This window comes from Mustelus asterias, chromosome 6 (assembly GCF_964213995.1).
Source record: "Mustelus asterias chromosome 6, sMusAst1.hap1.1, whole genome shotgun sequence".
In the NCBI taxonomy this organism is placed as follows: domain Eukaryota; kingdom Metazoa; phylum Chordata; class Chondrichthyes; order Carcharhiniformes; family Triakidae; genus Mustelus; species Mustelus asterias.
The window spans coordinates 82659933-82680892 of record NC_135806.1 but is presented as its reverse complement, the minus strand read 5'-3'; the positions used below and the strand labels follow the sequence as shown (position 1 = coordinate 82680892).

The following is a 20960-nucleotide window of genomic DNA, read 5'->3' as shown; positions in this document are numbered from 1 at the left end:
CAAAATCTCCCCCAGATCCTCCCATCCCCAGCACCCTGCATGTTTCCAGCCCCTGACCCCCAAGCACCTCCTTCCTTTCCCCCCAATGAGCCCCACTGTGCTTGCCCTCTTAGGGCCATCATCTGATACTCTGCAGGAGTCACGCCATCATTTCTTTCATGGCTCCTTCTGTCTCCACAGGAGAGGACCGAGCACAACACCCGTGAGAGGGCAAAGACGGGGTGGTGAGCCAGACCTCCAGGACCTCACACCCCCTTTGAGGAGCGGACGCTGGAGCTGTCAAGCGAAGGGGAGATGGGGACTGCAGTGACAGCATGGTTGGGCTGCCGTCAAGACATGAGCACCTGTCATTCCTTCACTCACTTTGAGGCAACTTCTCAAGGGCACATGTTTCGGGTGCGAGGGGCAAGGTTTAAAGGAGATGTATGAGGCATGTTTATTTGCACAGAGAGAGTAATGGAACTCGCTGCCGGGGGAGGTGACAGACACAGATACGATAGTGACCTTTAAGGGGCGTCTTTACAGCCCCTTAATGTGAATGGAATGGAATAGAGGCATATGGTCCCCGGAAGGGTAGGGGGTTATGAATCAGATGGGCAGCCTGGTCACTACAGGCTTGGAGGGCCGAAGGGCCTGTTCCTGTGATGTAATTTGTTTGGTTCTTTGTTCAATGGAGAAATGTGAATCATGCGTTCGGCATCCCGGATTCCTCCCCCTCCCTTGCACTTAACCTTGTGTCCTGTATCGCAAGGACACATCCGGACACCTGGGGGCCTTCTGGACTCCAGGCCCGTACTGCAGCTCCCGCTCCTCCCTGGTCCAAACAGCTTGGATGAGTCCTCGGAGGATATGGGTGAAGGGACCTCCGAGGGTGGCATCGTTTTGGTGTCAGCTGCCACCTCACAACTCCCCATCCCAGATACTGACACATCGGTGGGTCCAGTTAGTGGTGAGACTCCTGAGTCACTCTCTCTGGTCAGCATGACACATCTGATAATGTACATCGGGTGGAGGAGGGAATGTCCGAGGCCTCTGGCATGCGGGGGCCTACGGGAGGCAAGGACTCAGCTGGCCCCAGGCTACATGGTGGGCCTCTGAAATCACTTCTCCTCAACTGCTGGAGATGCAGCAACAGAGCCAGGGAATGCAAGAGGGGCTGATGGCCACACTGGACCAACTGCGAGGCTGTTGGGAAGAGTCCCAAAGCTTTCAGGTGGACCAGCTGACTCCTGCCTTGCGAGCTGCCCAGGCCAACATTGCAAGGGTGGCGTCTGCAGTGGCAAGCCTGGGGCAGGGGATCCTCACCAGGACTGGCAGGCTCCAAGTGACGGCCGAGTCACAGTGGGCCGCGGCTGAGGGACTGAACAGGCTTCTCGAGACTCTGCGGCCCATGGCTGAGAGGCTCAAGAGATTGCAGGAGACCCAGTGGGACAGCGCTGAGACACAGCGGGCTATGGTTGCAGCTCTTGAGAACGTGGCCCAGTCACAGAGGGCCACAGCTGATGGGTTGCGGAGCATAGCCCAGTCTCAGGGCATTTGCTGCAGCTATTGAGAGGTGGCCCCCGACTCAAGTGGCCATCGCAGAAGGCTCAACCACCATGAGTAGGACACAGGTGGGGCTCCAGGACTGGCAGTGCCAAGTGATGCCAGAGCTTCTGGAGCTCACTGCAGAAGCACCGTCTTCCCATGGAGTGACCCAAGGAGCCCAGAGGAACCCCACGGGAGGAGGAAGGGCTCGAGCCCATGCTGGGGCCTTCCAGCCAAGAGACTGTGGCTGTGGCTACACCTTCTGATTCCTTCCTTCCTGATACCGGGGCATCTCAGCGGGATGAAGAGGGTGTCATGGAAACATCCCAGACACCTGGAAGCAGGCCAGGGCCCTCAGGATCCAGGGCCTCCAGAGGACGTCTGTCACGTGTATCACAAGCCACAGTGTGAGGTAGGCAGCTGGCTCCCTCTACCTCCGATGTACATTCTGGGGAGTCACCTGAGACGTAGTGGTAGGCCACGTAAGGTTAGGAGGTTGTAGTTGCAGTGAGATGGCACAGGTGAAAGGCTGCACTAATTAGAAAGATATTTAAGCACCTTAAAGTTTTCTGTTCACCAGTTTTTAATGGGTTAGAGCATCTTATTTGAACACCTTTATTGCAATTAAATGTTTTTGCACCGCCCACCTGTGACTAATTTGTCTCGAATATGAATCCTCTTCCATTGATGATCGCCTGAGGGATGCTTCATGTTGATGTCAGTTGGGGAGGCCCCTCAATGCGGTGCCACTGAGGAAAGGAAGGCATTTTTTCACCAGACCCCATGAACAATCCCCACCTGCCCCAGAGCCCTGTATGGGGGTTTCAGATCCCTTACCCACTACACAGACGTGGGCCCAGGTGCCAGTGTGCATGCGGAGCTCAGGTAGGAGTCAGACTAGTTTGCACCAGGGCATCATCATAATGGTGCTTAGTGAGTTGTCATCACCCGCCTGCCTGCCAAAAAAACTCTCTAACAGTGTACCCAGGCCCACCACTCTGGTGTGACAATGTTGCAGGAGATAGAAGGAATTTTGGGTGTGGGAATGGAACCCACAGACACAAACCCCTAGTGACTGAACTGCCTGGTGATCAGGGCCTCCCTAGCCACCCTCGCAATCCTCATTTGAGCTGCCAGCCCTCCAGCATCTGGTTGGTGTTCCTCGGCCTGCTCTTCCTCTTCTTCTTCCTCCTCCTCCTGCTGGTCATCCTCCCCAGTGACGGCCGGCTGGTCACTCCTCCTCCTCCTCCAATGGGTCACCTCTCTGTAGAGGCAGATTGTGCAAGGCACAGCAATGACCACTATGTGGGAAGAGATCACTGGGCTGTATTGGAGGGCCCCGCCAGATCGGTCCAGGCACCAGAATCATATCTTGAGGAGCCAAAGGCACCTCTCCATCATCACACAGGTGGCTACATGGGCCTCATTATAGCGGGTCTCCGCCTCAGACAAAGGCCTCCGCACAGGTATCATCAGCCATGTCCGAAACATGTAACCCATATCACCCATGAGCCACCCCCGCAGCCTGGGCTCCTCCTCAAATGCCTCTGGGATGTCCGAATTCCTGACAATGAAGCTGTCGTGCACACTACCTGGATTTCTTGTGCAGACATGCATAATGTTCATGTTATGGTCTCACATGAGCTGAACATTCAGGGAGTGGAACCCCTTTCCATTGATGAATCCCTGCGGATTCTGTAGGGAGGCCTTGAGGGCGACGTGTGTTCAGTCGATGGCCCCCTATCCGTTAGGCATCCCCACAATGACTGCAAACCCTGCAGCCTGGGCTTCCTGATGTGCCTGTTTAAGGTTAAATTTGATGTACTGCCCAGCCCGGGCATACAGGGCTTCTGTGACCTGCTTGACACAGGTGTGCACAGCTGACTGGGAGATGTCACAGACATCTCCGCTAGTGGTCTGGAAGGAGCCAGTCGCATAAAAGTTCAGTGTGACTGTCAATTTGTCAGCCACCGAGAGTGGGTGCCCCCCCAACCCACCCCCCGCCCCCCCAACCCACCCCCCGCCCCCCCAACCCACCCCCCACACCCCACCCCCCCCCCCCCCCCCCGGCCTCTAGGTGCCAGGTCCTGCAACAGGTTGCACAGGTGCTGCAATGTCTCCTTTCAGAGGCAGAGACATCGGCAGCACACTGTGGTGAACCATAGATGGTTACCACTATGGATACTTGTACATATGTTACTCTTGTTACTGTTGGGGTTAGGGTTGGGGTGTTCCACCTGTTATCATTGTTTACGTGGTACACTCCATTAGGCTCCGCCTTCTTACAGGAGTATAAAGGTCACTGCTACTTCCTAGTAGCCCTTAGTCTGGGATAGTATTGTTAAGTAGTGTGCTCCAATCTTGTTGTGAATAAAAGCCTTTATTCCCGGGTACGTCCTAGCTTCCCGTGTGAATCAATCGCGCATCACCCACGGTGTCCGACATCTATTCAACTGACACTTGTGCATAGAACTGCTGGAATCTCTGCTCCCTCCTTCTCCGCTGGGTGAAAGGCAGCCACCTCCTGGCTCTGGTGGTGGTCTCCCTCTACTCCTGCAAGTGGTAAGGCCCGCGCCTTCTGTGCCTGCAATTCTTCCTCCAGCTCCTCCTCCTCCTCAGCTCCAGCAGGAACCAAAAGAGCAGCAAGATTGATTGGTTGCCTTGCAAAAGCCATCTCGTCACTCTGAAGGGGGGGAAGGGAGATGGAGAAAAACACATATTAGAAGTTAAGGAACGCACATCAAATCACTGTCCATACCCCTCAATTCCCCCAGCCACATGCTCCCCATTATCCCAGCACCCCCCAATTCTCCCAGCCACATGGTCCCCACAATCACTGCTCCTTGCAAAGTTGAGAGGCTGCAGCAGTGCAATTTGCAAGGATTTGTGCACATCCTTCAGCTGGAAGTAAGCTGAGTGCACAAGGACCCGAGGTCAGTGCTGAGACCCAGGTCCGTGCTGCAAGTCGGACATCGGAGACCCTGCAGAGCAACAGCCCCCCCAACCCCCAACACACTCGCAGAGACGCCACTGACCTGAGAAAGAAAATGGCCGCAACAAAAGGACACCCATGAGTAGCAGAGAGCCGTCGGACGCTATGCACTTACCTCCTCACTAACCCTCACTGATGGAGCGCCCGAATCAGACTTTTATGGAGCATGTCTGTTTTGCGCCGATTCGAGTTTGGCGAACGCGGTGGTAAAGGGGGAAGTGCCAGTAAAGTTGGGCGTGCAGCCCATTTATTCAATTTAAATGCATTCAAATGGCTGTCACGCCCGATTCGGGCGTGGTCCCGATCACATACATTTCCAGGCCTTGTAAAGGGGGAACCGGCGCGAAGGCGGTCGCAGATCACGCTACTCACCTCATGCCTGACTTTACCAAGTTTTTGGGCCCGAAAACGGGCGCAACTTGGTAGTAAAATTGGGCTTCTAGTTAATATTAAAAACATGTTTTCCTACAGCAGAAAAATTGTGTAATCGGCTGTGCAAGATGTTAATGAAATTTATTACTGGAGGACATTAACAAAATGTTAATTTACATCTTATTTGGACTCATCAAAAAGTGTATCGATTGTATAGTTGCATCATGGCAAGATGGTCTTGTGGTAATGTATACCTGTATATGTGAAGGATCCAGGGTTAGTATATATTGAGAATAAGAATACAGTTTTAAAGAGGAACAATATAAAACATAATCACTGGAACAAATGATTTCAGAAGAGGAAAGCAACACAGGTGTTGCTGTGAGAAGAGGCCCACCCTTTGTTTGCAAGGAATCAAATTGTGAAGAAGAGTTATGACTTATCCCAACCTACTTTTCTTCTGCTTATTTTAGATAAGTTTTAAAATATGCATGTTTAAATGGTGAATGCTGATAGTTTTAGGAACTGTGAGATCCATCACTGAGCATAGCTATAGTTAGGATCTGAGCTAACACAGAGGTTTTGAAATCCTACAACTGTTCTCCTGGTTTTTATTTGCTACAGTTACAGCAGAAGATTTGAGGAAAGCACTATGGAATTTCTTGACCAGGGAGATTACTGAAGCACCCTAAATCAACAATCCTACTTCCTGTTGTTAACTCAACTCCACCCCACTAGACTCATTTACTCCTTCAAACTGCATACACAATGATATCAATGGCTAATGATAATACAGGATGTGAAAATTACTGAACAGAAAGACATGTTGTTGAAGCTTTTCATCTTGTATTTATCATGGCAAATGTAAGAAAACCAAATTACAAACAATCACAACAGAAATTATAATTTACCACAGCAGAAAAGGGGTTGATATTGTCATGAGAAAAAAAACAATGGGGGAACTATAGGCCCTCCAGGCTTCCAGGTAATTAAAAAAAAAAGCTCCATAATTGAAAATACTCCTTTTGTTTGTAGAAAACAGGTCCCCGCTTATAAATGTATCTCGTGCCAAGCAAGCATAAATGAGCCATATTATGAGCTTGACTGATCATCTTACATTGGTTGTTAGTGTAGCTATCAGCTCACTCGGGATTGTTCAGTAGGTGCTGCCCAATTGTGAAATCACATCTAACAGTAGAAATTTTGTTCTGGGTTTTGCAAGCGCAGGCTGGTTGAGTACGGTTTGTGGTCTGCCTATCACAAACAGCTGGAGGAAAATGCTGCTTCATTCGATCAGCCATTCATTGTCACGTATGGCCTTCCAAACGGGTAATGCACTGGTGCTGAAATCATTTACAATACTGCTCAATTGTGTGGTAAGCAGAACATATTTTTTGGATTGATGATAGCATCCTGTTAGTGGACTTGGATTGTAGAGGTTAGGATGTTTTTTAAATATGTTTAGTTGTATTCAGTAGTCTGCGAGGCATTCATGCTGGGTACAGTCTGTGTCTGGAACAGTTTTGGAGAAGGCAGCAAAGGGGATCTGCCAGCAACCAGAACAAGGAGCAAAGGGCAATCAGGAAGCAGTTGTTTCTGATTTGGAGTCACTGTGCAAGGATGGGAGTTGAGGACCCATTTTCAGGCTGGAAAAAGCCAAATTAGTGTTGAAGTAGGGCCAAATGATTTTCCTGGCCGGATGCTGGTGAAAAAATCCCCAAGAAACTCCTCATGCTAGAGGGTAGCTGGGAAAAGAAGAAAAACCACGGTAAGTTTGTGGGAGCTGAGACACATTTTGGGCTGTTTCATCAATTGGTTGTAATGCGAAAAGGGATTCCTGGTTAAAATTTAAAGTGTTCGGTTTGAAATTTTGGGTTAAAAATGAGTGCTTAAGTTAACAGTACCCTTTCTTTTTATTTGGCAGTATTTTTTTTCCTTTAAAACTTGAAATCTCATTGTGTGGTCTTTTCAGTTAATAACTGAAATTCCTTTTTAAAGTTACTGGTCTCTTCCGAGATTGTAATAGGAAAAACAAAGTCTGCTGATCGGGGTGGCCATTCCTCAGCATGGGAAAATGGCTCATTTACAAACTCAAAACATGACAGTCTTTCATGGCCTTGTGAAATATTTTGTAATTTAATAACAAAGCTTCCCACAGCAATTCGGGTGCCCGCTCCTTCATCTCATCTGCTTTGCCAGGGTCAGCAGTGGAGTATTTGGGGCAGGGAGTAGGTCACTAATTGTTATGCCAGCAAGGGGTACCTGCACTACTCTGAGGTCAGGAAATACGTTGCTAGCACACTACAAACATTGAAGCCAGCATCACTAACAGGAAGATATTTTAACACTCTCTTGGATATTCTTCTCCAGCCAAGCATTGGAAAAACTTTTTGTCCATTATGATTTCCTGGTGACAATTTGCACTTCTAATTGTACGCAAAGCTAGTGCTGTAGACGTTTTGGACAAATATGTTTGTGAACAGCCGATTTCATATGGGACTATTCCCGACCCAATTTCCAGAGAACAACTGAGGTACCCATTTTTCCTCTGAGTAAACAGTTTAAAATACTTCGAATTCTAGACGTAGACCTACACCCAGATTTATCATTCAAAATAAGCAGTTCCATTTCCGATGACCTATAAATGTAGACGTATCTAGAAAAAGAAACAATTTTATCATTCTTTTAATAGAACCATACTGGACTGTTTAAAGAAATCAGGGTGTGACACTTTAGAGGTGGTCTTCTGATAGCATCCCTACCTCTGGGTTCAAGTCCCACTTCAGGACTAGATGGCCGCAGAAGTTGCATTCAGAACATGGCTAAACAGATTGACTATCAATCTGTAAATCCTTCCAGTACACTTACTGGCAGGCAGTAAGAGCGGGAGAATTTCCTGGTCAGTCACATTGCAGAAGGCAATGGCAAACCAGTACTTTGCCAAGCATAATCACAGACCAACCCAATTGAAGTCCATGGTAGTCATCAATCTCTTAGGGCATGGTAGCTGGAGGAAGAAATGTCCCAGAACCAGATTCTCAATGGCTCTGGTGAAGAGACATCAGGCTGAAACGTTAACTCATAGCTCTCTTCACAGATGCTGACAGACCTGTGGCGTTTTCCCAGTATTTTCTAGTGTCCACAGTACTTTGCTTATGTGGAATCATAGAATCCCTACAGTGCAGAAGGAGGCCATTTGGCCTATCAAGTCTGCACCGACCACTTCAGCTTCAACGTGGAGGATGTAGACTGTAAGACTCTACAGTAAATATAAAATATATTTAAAAAGGAGAATTTAATGTAGGAAGAGGCATTTTGAAGGTCATTGTACATATCACGGCAGTAACTAACTTCTTGAAAAATAATTAGTATTTGAAAGTTTCCTGGCTGGATGTCAAGTGGATGTAAAGCAGACATGCTCAATTGTTACAAGATACAGAGAGGTTTGCAGACTATGCCCAATAGTTAGCTCGAGTCTTGCATTGTTCTGCTAATAATTGTGAACTGAGCCTTTTTTTTGCTCTAGAGCTTGTCACTGCCAAGTTAACTGATTATTTCTCCGGGAAAGATCTTGTTTCAAACCAAAAAGTTCAGCACAAATAAGGAAAATACACATCTGATTCAGCAAGCAACTGGAGGTGGGCATGGGGCAAGACCGAGAAAGACACAAAAACACACCGGTCAAGATGCTATGGTTAACATGGTGTGGGGCAAGCTTGATGGGTCAGCGGGTCTTTTCCTGCCCATCAATTTGATATGGTGGGTTACAAGGTTGTGGCATCAGAAAGTCAACTGTTGGAATAATTGTAATGGGTTGGTGTTGCTGGGAATATGGAGACAGTGGGAACTCATTTAATAAATCAATGTAGCTGGTGAGGTCTCCTGCTGGCATCATGGATTTGTAATCTTCACTGTCTATGGAGTGCAAAAGACCAGAATCGAATATAGAACCAGCAGCTCCAACCTCAGTGAAGATTTGTGAAGAGTTGGTCTCATCCCACATGTACAGATTTTCTGCAGCTGTCCGAGCCCGGGCTTGAGCTGTGGATGGAACTCACTTGTGCTATTCAACAGGCTGTTATTCTTTGTTCATCCTTGTGTTACTGGCTGCCTGGTGAAACATAGGCCAAGACTCAGGGAATTCCATTCCTTGGGTACAACCACCCACATAAAAAGCCATGATTGGGACAGGTGGTCATTCCACATTCCACTCCAAACATCCCTCCCAGAAAATTGCTCACGAGGCCTGGACATGACATATTCCCAGATCTTCTGCTGGTTTCCTCGTGGACTTAAATAAGGAGTGCACAGAAAAGAATAGTGGGTTTCTGTGATGGAGATATTATATTGAGTTATCTTTGTTTCCTTCTTGGGGTACATCAAGACCTGGGCAGCCTCCATTCAATAGCAGATATCTAAGATGAACCTATAGAGGCAATGGGCACCCTCATGAAGTTGTGTTATATCAATTCTCTGACTAGGTTAATGCTGGGGACATATGAAGGCTCCATTCTGGGAAAGCTTCCAAGACCTCAGACCACTGATTTTCAGGATTGGCAAATGCTGTGCTATAGCCTGAATGGTCCTCTACTTCTACCTTTTTGCTCTTTTACTTTTCAATGAAAAGAGCAATAATAAGTTGTATGTTTTTCCTCCAAACAGATTTGTCATTGCATCATTGTTGGAACCAACACATGCCCGATCAGTTTACCCATGCTTTGATGAACCTGCTATGAAGGCAACTTTCGACATCAGGCTTGTGCACCGCTCCCAGTTTGTGGCACTTTCTAACATGCCAGCAATTGGTGAGTAGGAAGCCAAAAGTGATAATTCTAAAAGCAATCTGCTTTCTCTAAATAAACCGTGCCATTGGCAACTAGTCAGAGCAACATTGTTCTAATTGTGTTAGTCAATTTGTAATGCACTGCAAGATTATTTGGCAATTACCATGTGGAGAGAAATTCTGCCTCATTAGTGTCTGATGTTGGTTAAAAAAGGGAAAGTGCTCATGTAATCATGGAAATACGGAATAAATGTTGTGATGGTCCGGAGTGAATGGAAAATTGTGGCTGTCAGACTGATTTACTGATTAGCACGACTGCCTGTGATGATTCATGTGCAAAGTCTGTCCATGTATGTCTCATATTTCAAATGAAGTATTTGTTATTAAGAGCAATGCTCCAATAAGCTACAGCATTGGACAGGTGCAGAACAGGCACTGATGGGATTGGATGGGGAGGCCTTAGATATCCTCTCCACCTGATTCTTCTGCTTAAATCCCCGGTTTTTGCCTCAGGTTTGCACTTTTAATCTTCATTTTGAATGAATGAATGGAAAGCATCTAAGAGAATCACCCCTTTATCCTACTCCTTCTCTCCCTTCCTTAATCCCCCCGGCATCCCAATCTCATAAACAGCACCAACTCAAAGTCAGTTCCTGAGTGTAGTGAGTTGATCTATAGTGATATGTATATGCTTTCAAAAAGAACCTGCTGGAATGTGCTTTGGTGCTGGGAAATAGGTAGGGGCCAAGGATAGATGGCCAATCATTGCCAATGGTTTTGTGTGGAGGGGGGGGGAGGGATGTTGATGAACAAGATCATTAGATGGACAGATCAAATGAAACTGAGTAGACATTCTCAATATATAAGAGTTTTGGATGTTTTCAAAACTGGGATGTGTCCCAAATGCAGCAAGGGCAATGAACAAGTTAATGGAGGTGTAAGTGTTGCCAGCAACAGCAGAAACTGGCACTAGTGTTTTATTTTGGAGCTTGCAACCTGACTAACATCCCTGAGGAGTGATTGCTGGACCTGGAAGAGAGCTTTTGTATTTTTGGTTTTCAGCAGAGAACTGATCTTGCCTCTGACAGCCTGAGGATCGGTGAAAATGCTACGAGATTTTTCCATTCCTACAAGGTAGGTTCAGAGTGTTATGATGAGGTGAGAAGGGGTGAACTGGCTCCTCTTTATTCAACTGCCTCTGTTGGTCTCGCCGAAGGTTTAAGTTTCTTATTCACATGGATAAGCTTTTTCCAATTCAGAATGTATTTAACTGTTCAAATTGTGAGAAATAAGAAGCCAATCAAACAAGGTTTTCTTGAACAAGACCATAAGAGAAAGGTGCAGAATTAAGCCACTCGGCCCATTTGAGTCTGCTTCGCCATTCAGTCATGGCTGATATAATTCTCATTCCCATTCTCCTGCCTTCTCCCCGTAACCCTTGATCCCCTTATTGATCAAAAACCTATCTATCTCTGTCTTAAAGTCACTCAATGACTTGACCTCCACAGCCCTCTGTGGCAATGGGTTCCACAGATTCACTACCCTCTGGCTGAAGAAATTCCTCCTCATCTCAGTTTTAAAGGAGTGTATAACAAGAAAGAGAATACTGGAAAAACTCAGCAGGTTGGGCAGCATCTGTAGGAAGAGAAAGCAGAGTTTGCATTTGAGCAGGCCAAGGACAGACGTGGGTATGAGAGCAAGGTGCTGAGTTAAAATGGCAAGCAACAGGAAGGTTGGGGTGAGCCCATAGAACATAGAAAAGCTACAGCACAAAAGGCCCTTCGGCCCACAAGTTGCGCCGAACAATTTCCTTACCTTCTAGGCTCATCTATAACCCTCTATCTTACTAATCTTCATGAACCTATCCAAAAGTCTCTTAAAAGACTCAATCGAATCCGTTTCCACCACCACTACCGGCAGCCGATTCCATGCACCCACCACCCTCCTGAGTGAAAAACTTACCCCTAACATCTCCTCTACACCTACTCCCCAGCACCATAAACCTGTGGCCTCTCATGACAACCATTTCAGCCCTGGGTAAAAGCCTCTGAGAATCCACTCTATCAATACCTCTCAACATCTTGTACACTTCTATCAGGTCACCTCTCATCCTTTGCCTCTCCAAGGAGAATAGACCTAGCTCTCTCAACCTATCCTCATAAAGCATACCACTTAATCCTGGCAACATCCTCGTAAATCTCCTCTGCACCCGTTCTATGGCTTCCAAATCCTTTCTGTAATGAGGCTACCAGAACTGGGCACAGTACTCCAGGTGGGTCTGACCAAGGTCCTATACAGCTGCAGCATTATCTCCCGATTTCTAAACTCAATTCCTCTATTGATGAAGGCCCACATACTTGTGGGCTGAGTGATGGTATTCTATAAAGTGCTTACCCAGTCTCCCCAGTGTAAAGGAGACTGCATTGGGAGCAGCAAATACAGTAGACCAGGTTTTCTTGAGTTTAAAAGAGCAGATTTATTAATCACTGAAACGAGAAAAATAATAAAAATGCCATTTCAAGCATTGGGCCCTCATGCAGTCCTTTGGGCAAATCCATGCAGGCATCCATGCTCAAGCAGGCACACAGATATCAGAAATAAGGAGAGTTAGAGTCCAATAAAAATGGGTAACAGGAATATATGGTTGTGTGCTGTGATTGTCCTTGAGGCATAGATGTTAAAATGTGGCTGATTTCGGTTAGCTGATTTCTTGGATGTGGTCAGATATAAGTTATTGCAATTATTACAAGATCTTGGTTTGCAAGTAGGTTTCTAGTGGAGTTGGCTTCTTGAACTGGATGACACTCTTATTCCAAAAGAGAGAGAGAGACAGAGAGTTTCCTCTGTTAAATACTTTTTTTTGATACCCTCCACTGTGGTGATAGTGGGAATGGAGAGAGGGTGCTTGTAAAGGGGATCCTTTGTGTCCATCGGGGGGTGGCAGGGGGGTGTTTACTTTCTGTGCAGATCGGTGCACCCTTTAAAGATGGTGCCCTGATCTCTGTGGAGCTGGCCTTGCCAGCTCTATCAGGTCTTGCCCTTCCGGAACAATGGCGTGAACCTCGACCGCTCACATTATTTTTTAAAAGAATGTCAGAAAAATGTGGTCTAAAATCTGAGCTGTGTAGCTACAGGAGGGCTACATGCTGCTTTTCAGTCAATGCCTAACACTCTGAAAAACGATGGGAAAATTCTGCCCATGATATTTCAATTAGAGCTAAGCTGGTTAAAAGTGAATTCAGCAAAAAAATTCCAATGAAGAATTGACGATTGAGAGAATGTACGATTTCTCTCTCTCTCCTCAGCGCGCCCTTTCTCTCTCTCTCTCTCTCTCTCTAGCCATTACTCAAGGTTTTAAAAGGAAAGTAGATATTTACTTGGGAAATAAGGATGAAAGAAATGTGGAAAAATTGCAGGGAATTGTGATTAAAAAGATAAAGAGCTATCATAGCTAACAAAATGGAAGAGCATGTTGAATGACTAAATCTTTTCTTCAGGCACACTCTGAATGAACACAACTCCATTGATTACATTGAGGCGTTGGGGGTCCATAAATCCAAGATACAATAAAAACCAGCCGTGAAGAGCTTTAAAACAAATGTGGCACAGCCATGGTGCAAGGGATTCCGAAATCTTAACAGACACCAGTGGTTTCCATCAAGACTCAGATTCCCACAATGCATGTCTCAGATGAAGTGTTATCAACCTAAAACGTTGGGTGCAATCTCCCCAAAATTTGGCTAAGTATCATTTTTGGTGTGAAAACTGGAGCGAATCTCATCGGCCCCATCGGTGCAACATCGACCAGAATTGTTAGACACTTTGGGGAACAAAAATTCACGGATAAACGCCATGCCTTTGGCGCAATGCATCTGATTTGCCTACACCGGCTGGTCCAGCCTTCCAGCTGCTGGTCAGGCCCCATGGTCCTCAGGATGGTGCTCCAGCAGCTGTATGTTGATGCTGGAGTCTTTCCTCCACCATTGCAGTTATAAATATCACTGCCAGCTCCACAGGTTCCATTGCAATATATGAAATAAAACTGTGAGGGAATAGACAGGGAGAGATTAACTTACCACTAACAACTCATGACCATGTGTGGTGAACCATAGATGGTTACCACTATGGGTACTGAAACATAGATGGTTAGCACTATGGGTACTTGTACATATGTTACTGTTGTCACTGTTGGGGTTAGGGTTGGGGTGTTCTACCTGTTAGTATTGTTCTGTGGTACACTCCGGTTGGCTCCGCCTACCTGTAGGAGTATAAAGGTCACTGCACTGCCTGGTGACCCTTTAGTCTGGGATTGTATTGTTATATAGTATGCTCCATTCTTGTTACTAATAAAAGCCTTTATTTCCCGGGTACGATCTAGCCTCCCGAGTGATTTAATCGCGCATCACCATGCCCATTGGCTGTCATTACCCAGGAGCAGCCAGTTGAGGGATATTGCTTGCAGCACTCGCACATTCATTGACATCAATTCCTGCCCCATCCGCAACACTGAGTGGTTCCTGGAATGAGCTCTCACCCACCCAGCCTTGCAGATGGACATCAGCCTTAGGGATGCCTTCCCCTGTGCATGGGCCACTGAAGGCTCTTTCAGGAGGGACTTTAATTTTCTGGTCATACCTGGAAATTGACATTTGGATGCTGAGGTGGGTGTTGGGAAGATGGGGTGGGGGCGGGAGGGGTAATCCAAGGGACCACTAATGCAGGAACTGCGGGTCATGGGGAGAGGTGAACCCCTTGGTCCTTGCTTCTGAGGCATTAGATCTACCAGCCCCCTCACCGAAAGCTGAGGCTCAGCCTCGGATTTATTGCCATGGGGAGCTGACGGTGCAGCGGGTTAACTCGTATCACAAGCCTGAATCTCAGCTGACTAAGTGGGCATTATTGGTTCCTCCTTCAGTGCTGAGCTGTGCTGATAGGCATCCTGGTAACTAAAAACAGCAGCCATCAGGGAGCTCATTACTGTCATCCCTCCATGACAAAACTCACGGGATAATAAATCCTCAGCGACAGCCAGATGCCTTCCTCCACACCATCCACAAGGAGGGGGTTCAACAAGAATTGTATTGTGGGCACTAACCCACCCCCCCCCCCACTCAGCTGGCCAGGCTGCATAGCACAAAGGCAGAGGCTCCTCCTCCACCCCCTCACAGACCCCAATGAACTGACTTAGTGACCCTCACGAGGGCAGTCACAAACCGCCGACTGTTACCCTCTCTGTGGTCACTCCCTCCTCCGCCTAGTCTTCAGGCTACATGAGCATGGGGACAGTGAGCTACGATTAGATATTCAATGATGTTCCTGCAGGCCAATTATGTCAGACAGTAGGCAACTGTACCTCCTGCTCCTGCTATCAGCCAAATATGGCCTCATACTCCACAACAGGGGGCTGGTGAATTCCCCATGAGACTGCATAAACTTTAGGAATCCATTTAATTATAACTCAATAAAGCACATATGTTCCTCATTAATGTTGAAACCGACAAAGTGTTTGAAAAATGCACTTCACTATTCCAGGCGATTGTGTAAGAGTAGCGTGTTGCTGTCCGCACATGAGAATTTTTTTACCATCCCATATTTAGTGTTGCAATGGCCTGACTCCCACAAATAAAAGAGCCACCAGTGCAAAACATAGAAGGTAACAGTGTGCCCAGAACATTACATGAACATGCCTGCTATTATGAAAAAATCTTGTATTATGCACTTAAATAGTAACAAAGTCAGTTGGTGGTTTGGATTACATTAATTTTACTTCAGCATCGAAAAGCAATTTACAAGCAGAGTATTAATAGCAGACAGAATATGTAGGCATGTATTGTGCTCGTTGTATGAATGAAAAGAAGAAACTGCCTCTTATGTACTTGTTTTCTTCCTCGATTGGTTTTCTCATTGCACATTGCCTGATCTGATGTCTAGACTAATTCCGAGTACCTTATTATTGAAGTATACATAGTGCACATCAGCAATTTTACTGCAACAGTTGGATTGTTCTTGTTATAAAAGTCACACTATGCAAGTTTCTATTGGCAGGACTTTGAGCTTCAGCACCTAGGCCTTGTTGAACACACTAACTATTGCTGGGATAATCTTTAACTCTTCATCCTCCACCCACCCCCAACTCTCATTTCAACATCTGGTGTGCCAGTTCACATGCAATCATGGCAATAGAAGTTCATTCATTACCGGTGGACTTCTGCTTTGGATTAAGCAACCATGAATTCTTTCAGAACGTAAGAAAACCCCGGGTTTCCATCACACCTGCTGCAAAGTCAGGCATTTCCTTGAAAAAGTAACTGTCAGAGACCAAACCCATGAGTACTAACAGATGAGTCTGTATGATGCCAGCTTTTTCACCATTGCAGAAACAACAGGAAACAACTCAACTTGAATGTTTTGAATTTTTAGATGTTTCTGAAAGACTGGCCGAGGATGGCAAATGGAAGGTTACAACATTTAACACCAGTGTGAAGATGTCTACCTATATAACTGCTTTCTCTATTTGCGATTTTGATTACGTTAACACAACTTACAATGATATAGAGGTAATTATCAATGACCTTCATATTTATTATTTCTAAAAATGTCATTCGTATTTTCTTTTGCGTTATAAATTTTACCTCTATTGGATTAACTATATGATATTTAAACCAATTAGATTGATGGAACTACATGTTCCTGAACTAGTTTAGCAGCATTTTAATGGAAGTCATTTTGAGCAAAACTTAAAAAATAATAAAAAGGCTGGATTTATGGAGATGAGCTAATGTGGAGCCAGGGAATAAATAGCTGAATGGATAACAAATTGGGGCTACAATATAGAAAGCAGAGAGTATTGGTAAAGGATAGTTATCCAGATTGGAAGAAAATAGAAAGTATTCTTCCACAAGGATCAGTGCTGGGCCACAAATAATTCATAATTTTCAATAATGACCGAAACTTGGGAACAAATAACTCTATCAATTTTTGGCAACGTAATAAATTGAGGGCAACTTGATGAGGCTTCAGAACAAAATGCTTTATTGCCAACACAACAATTAACTATATAAACAAATAGGGTCCGACAGAAAAAGTATGCGACTACACTACTGCTCCCTGGCTCCAACAGTGATCCTCCCTGACCCGGCGTACGCACCCTTACACTCAATTGGCTGTTTTTCACCTTGAAATTCAGGGTCTGGCTTGACCACATGGCCCTCAGGGAATGCCCCTTAAGGGGGCCACACTACCACACTCCTTCCTCTCCCGTCCCAACTCCTGAAGTCACCAAAAGAGAAAACAAAAAGGAAATCATTAAAATAAGCAACAGTAAAACATCTGGGGAACCTCCATGACAACTTGTCATAAGTTTAGTTCTCGTAGAATGTCTCGACTCTGGTTCATCTGGAATTGAAAAATCAGGTCGGGCTGAGGCGAATGGCAAACTTACCAACCCAGGGTCTAGGTCATCCTCGGTAGCTGCTGTATTCTCTGTTAGTGAAACAACTGGCTGCTCGGATCCCCAGGGAATTTATGATTGGGATTCCTGTAACCAATCCTGGTGGATCTAATTTTACTGCTGGGATCACCTGTTGTTCCCTTGTATCAGGCACTAATCTCCCTCTCAGGTGGTCTACATGTTTCTTGATGCGACATCCTTGTATCTCTACAATATAGACCAGTCGTGACCTTTCCACAATCTTACCAGCCAACCATGCCTGTCCTGCTGCAAGATTTCTGACCATAGCGAAATACTCAACTTGGGAAAACTTTGTCATTCTTCCTTGAGTTGTGATTTTCTTTCTGAAACGCTTGTCAAGCCTCCACCCTCCCTGCCATATCTGGGAATACCAAATACAAATGTGTCCTTAAATGGCGTCCCATTAGTACCTCCGTGGCCACATTTGGCATGGTGTTGTAAGGCAACAAAAAACTGGCTATACTTAGAGATAGTGGCCTATTGACTTGTTTAATCATTGACGCCTTGAAAGTTTGCACAGCATGTTCTGCTGATTCATTTGAAGCTCTGTGGTAAGGTGCTGACCTAACATAGAATCATACAGTGCAAAAGAGGCCCTTTGGCCCATTGAGTCTGCACCAACACATTAGAAACACCTGAACTCCCACCTGATCCCATCTGCCAGTACTTGGCCCATAGCCCTGAATGTTATGAAGCCAAATGCTCATCTAGATACTTTTTAAAGAATGTGAGGCAACCCCTTCTACCACCCTCCCAGACAGCGCATTCCAGACCATCAACATCCTCTGGGTAAAATAGTTTTTCCTCACATCCCACTAAACCTCCTGCCTCTCGCCTTGAACCTATGTCCTCTTGTGACAGACCCTTCAACTAAGGGGAATAGCTGCTTCATATCCACTCTGTCCATGTCCCTCATAATCTTGTACACCTCAATCAGGTCATCTCTTAGTCTTCATTGCTCCAATGAAAACAACCCAAGCCTATCCAACCTCTCTTCATAACTTAAATGTTCCAATCCAGGCACGATCCTGGTGAATCTCCTCTGCACCCCCTCCAGTGCAATCACATCCTTCCAACACCAACATCCTTCTCTCACCTGAAGAAGGGGCTTGGGGCTCCGAAAGCTAGTGCTGCCAAATAAACCTGTTGGACTTTAACCTGGTGTTGTGAGACTTCTTACTGTGCATTCCCAAGGGTACAGATTAGCCAGCGATTAGCCTGTTGAGCTTGACAACTGGGGCATTGACTAACCATCCTTTCTACTTCTCTATAAAGGCCCAGCCATCACACCACTTCAGGCTAGTGATTTCATCCCACTTTGACCCGGATGTGAGCTGTGCAGCTCTTACAACAATAGCCAGCTACCTTGTGGTGGGACCAACAGCACCCTATCTTCACAAGTTATCTCCATCCTCTTAAACACTCTGAGTTCTCATATTGCCACCCTTGCAACACCATCTTTTTAACTCATGGAATAGACTCATAGAATCCCTACAGTGCAGAAAGAGGCCATTCGGCCCATCAAGTCTGCACTGACCACAATTCCACGCAGACCCTATCCCCATAACTACATGCATTTACCATAGCTAGTCCCCCTGACACTAAGGGGCAATTTATCATGGCCAATCCACCTAACCTGCACCTCTTTAGACCGTGGGAGGAAACCAGAGCACCCGGAGGAAACCCACGTAGACACAGGGAGAACGTGCAAACTCCACACAGCCAGTGACCCAAGCCGAGAATCGAACTCGGGTCCCTGGCGCTGTGAGACAGCAGTGCTAACCACTGTGCCACCCTTCAATAATAGTGGGTCTCTTCAATAATACTGGGTCTCTTTCTGTCCACATCCTTATGTGTTTTGCTGAGACTGACAAGGACTCTATCATGCGCAACGCCAGCACAATCTCTTGCAGATAGTACAGTGATGCCATTGTTTGTGCCAGAGATAACCTGCTGAGCATATCCGCATTAGATATCTATGTCCCTGGGTGATGCTGAAAAGTATAATTGTATGCAGTCAATAAGAGAGCCCACCTCTACATTCTTGCCAAAGCAATTGGCCACTGGCTTATCTTCTCTGAATAAGCCCAGCAATGGCTTGTGGTCCGAAACGATTGTAAAATGCCGACCATAAATATACTGATGACACTTTTTGACTGCATGTGTGACCGCTAAACATTCCTTATCGATTTGGGAATATTTTATTTCTACATCTGACAAAGTCTTTGTGGCAAGAGCAATTGGCCTTTCTACTCCATCAGGCATTCTGTGGGACAAAACTGCTCCCACTCCATACGATGATGTATCGCAAGTCACGACCAAGGGCTTGGTTGGATCAAACTGCATCAATAATGCTGACGACTGCAGGGTCTGTTTGATTTTTGTGAAATTCTCTTTCTGGTTTTCTCCCCACCTCCACCACTGATGTTTCTTTAACAGTTGGTGGACTGGGGCTAAAGTGGTAGACACATTTTGTAGAAATCTACCATAATAGCTTACCGTTCGAGAAACGACTTTAATTCAGAGATGTTTGTTGGCTGTGGAACCTCTTTTATGGCTTTCACTTTGCCTGCCAAAGGTTGCAAACCTTTTGCGTTCACCCAAAAACTGAAATAGGTAACTTTGTTTGCTTGGAAAGTGTATTGTTTCCTGTTTAAGCCTAACCCCTGCTTCTTTAAATCGCTACAAAACTTCCTCCAATTTGCCCTCTGTTCTTCATGTGAAGCTTTAGTAATTAGAATATTGTTGTGATAAATCACTACATCGGGATGCCTTGTAATAGATTTTCCATGATATGTTGGAAAATGGTGCAGGTCGATGAAACTCCAAAAGATAGGTGAATATATAGTATAAACCCTTGAGTATTGTTGGTTACCAGCCTCTGAGTCTTCATCCAATTCTAACTGTTGGTAGGTATGATTGAGATCTAACTTGATGTATTTTAAACTTCCAGCTAGTTTGGCGTAGAGATCTTCAATTTTAGGAATGGGTATCTGTCTATTTGAGCTGCTCTATTAACTGTAAATTTATGGTCCCCATGAATTCTTACAGTCAGATCCAGTTTTAGGACAGGGACTATGGGTGGCCCAGAAGCCCATCCACTTAGTCATTCCACCGAAGTGTAGTCTGTGGTGGTACCGGGTGTGGGTGACAACTGTGGCATCTCTTCCATGGTGGGAGATGTCTCCCTTGGAGCTGCTCATGTCTGGTGGGTCCAGGATGCGTGAGGATTGTATGGCCTGTTTGGCCTGCAAGAAAAAGGAGATGACAGTGCATTGCAGAGGAGATAGAGGAAGCATTGGTTACTCACTTGAGACTTAAAGAATGACAGCATGTCTTGGGGTTCTCACATTTGTCTGCTGTCCCCATTTCATTTGAGTGGGAAGTATGAGAAGCATAGCCGCTACTGGGGGGAACATGTTGATTGTGGAAAGGGTAGGAGGGCCTTGTGCCTGGTGTTGGCAACCCCGAGATGGCTGGGTGAAAGACGAAGTTGGAAGTGTGAGGGGGTCCAGAGGGAGACTAGAGGTGGTTCACTTACCCTGCCTGAGTGAAGAAGATCGTTCATCATCTTCCAACACTGCTGTCCCATCCTTTTCTAGAGTGCGCTTGTACTGATTGGGCTGCCAGTGCATCCCAGGCAGGGTTGGTGACCCTGCTGGAAGGCTGTCTCCTTGAGTGGGAATAAAGTGTGTCCTGCTTCTGCGCCACTCCATCCAGCAGTCTGTTGAGGGTTCTCTCTGAAAAGAGAGGTGTGGACTTCTTGGCTGCCATTCCCTGCAGTTGCTTGGGTTCAAGTGCTGGGAAGTTCTGGG

General features: G+C 46.0%; 1 protein-coding gene across 1 annotated transcript in view; it reads left to right on the top strand.

The window, feature by feature from the left end:
- LOC144494959 (aminopeptidase Q-like) overlaps window positions 1–20960 on the top strand; it is a 129715-nt gene that overhangs the window by 23138 nt on the left and 85617 nt on the right. The window contains exons 2-3 of the mRNA XM_078214628.1: window positions 9554–9696; window positions 16095–16231. Of these exons, the coding sequence (XP_078070754.1) occupies window positions 9554–9696; window positions 16095–16231 (280 nt within the window). The remainder of the gene's footprint in view (window positions 1–9553; window positions 9697–16094; window positions 16232–20960) is intronic.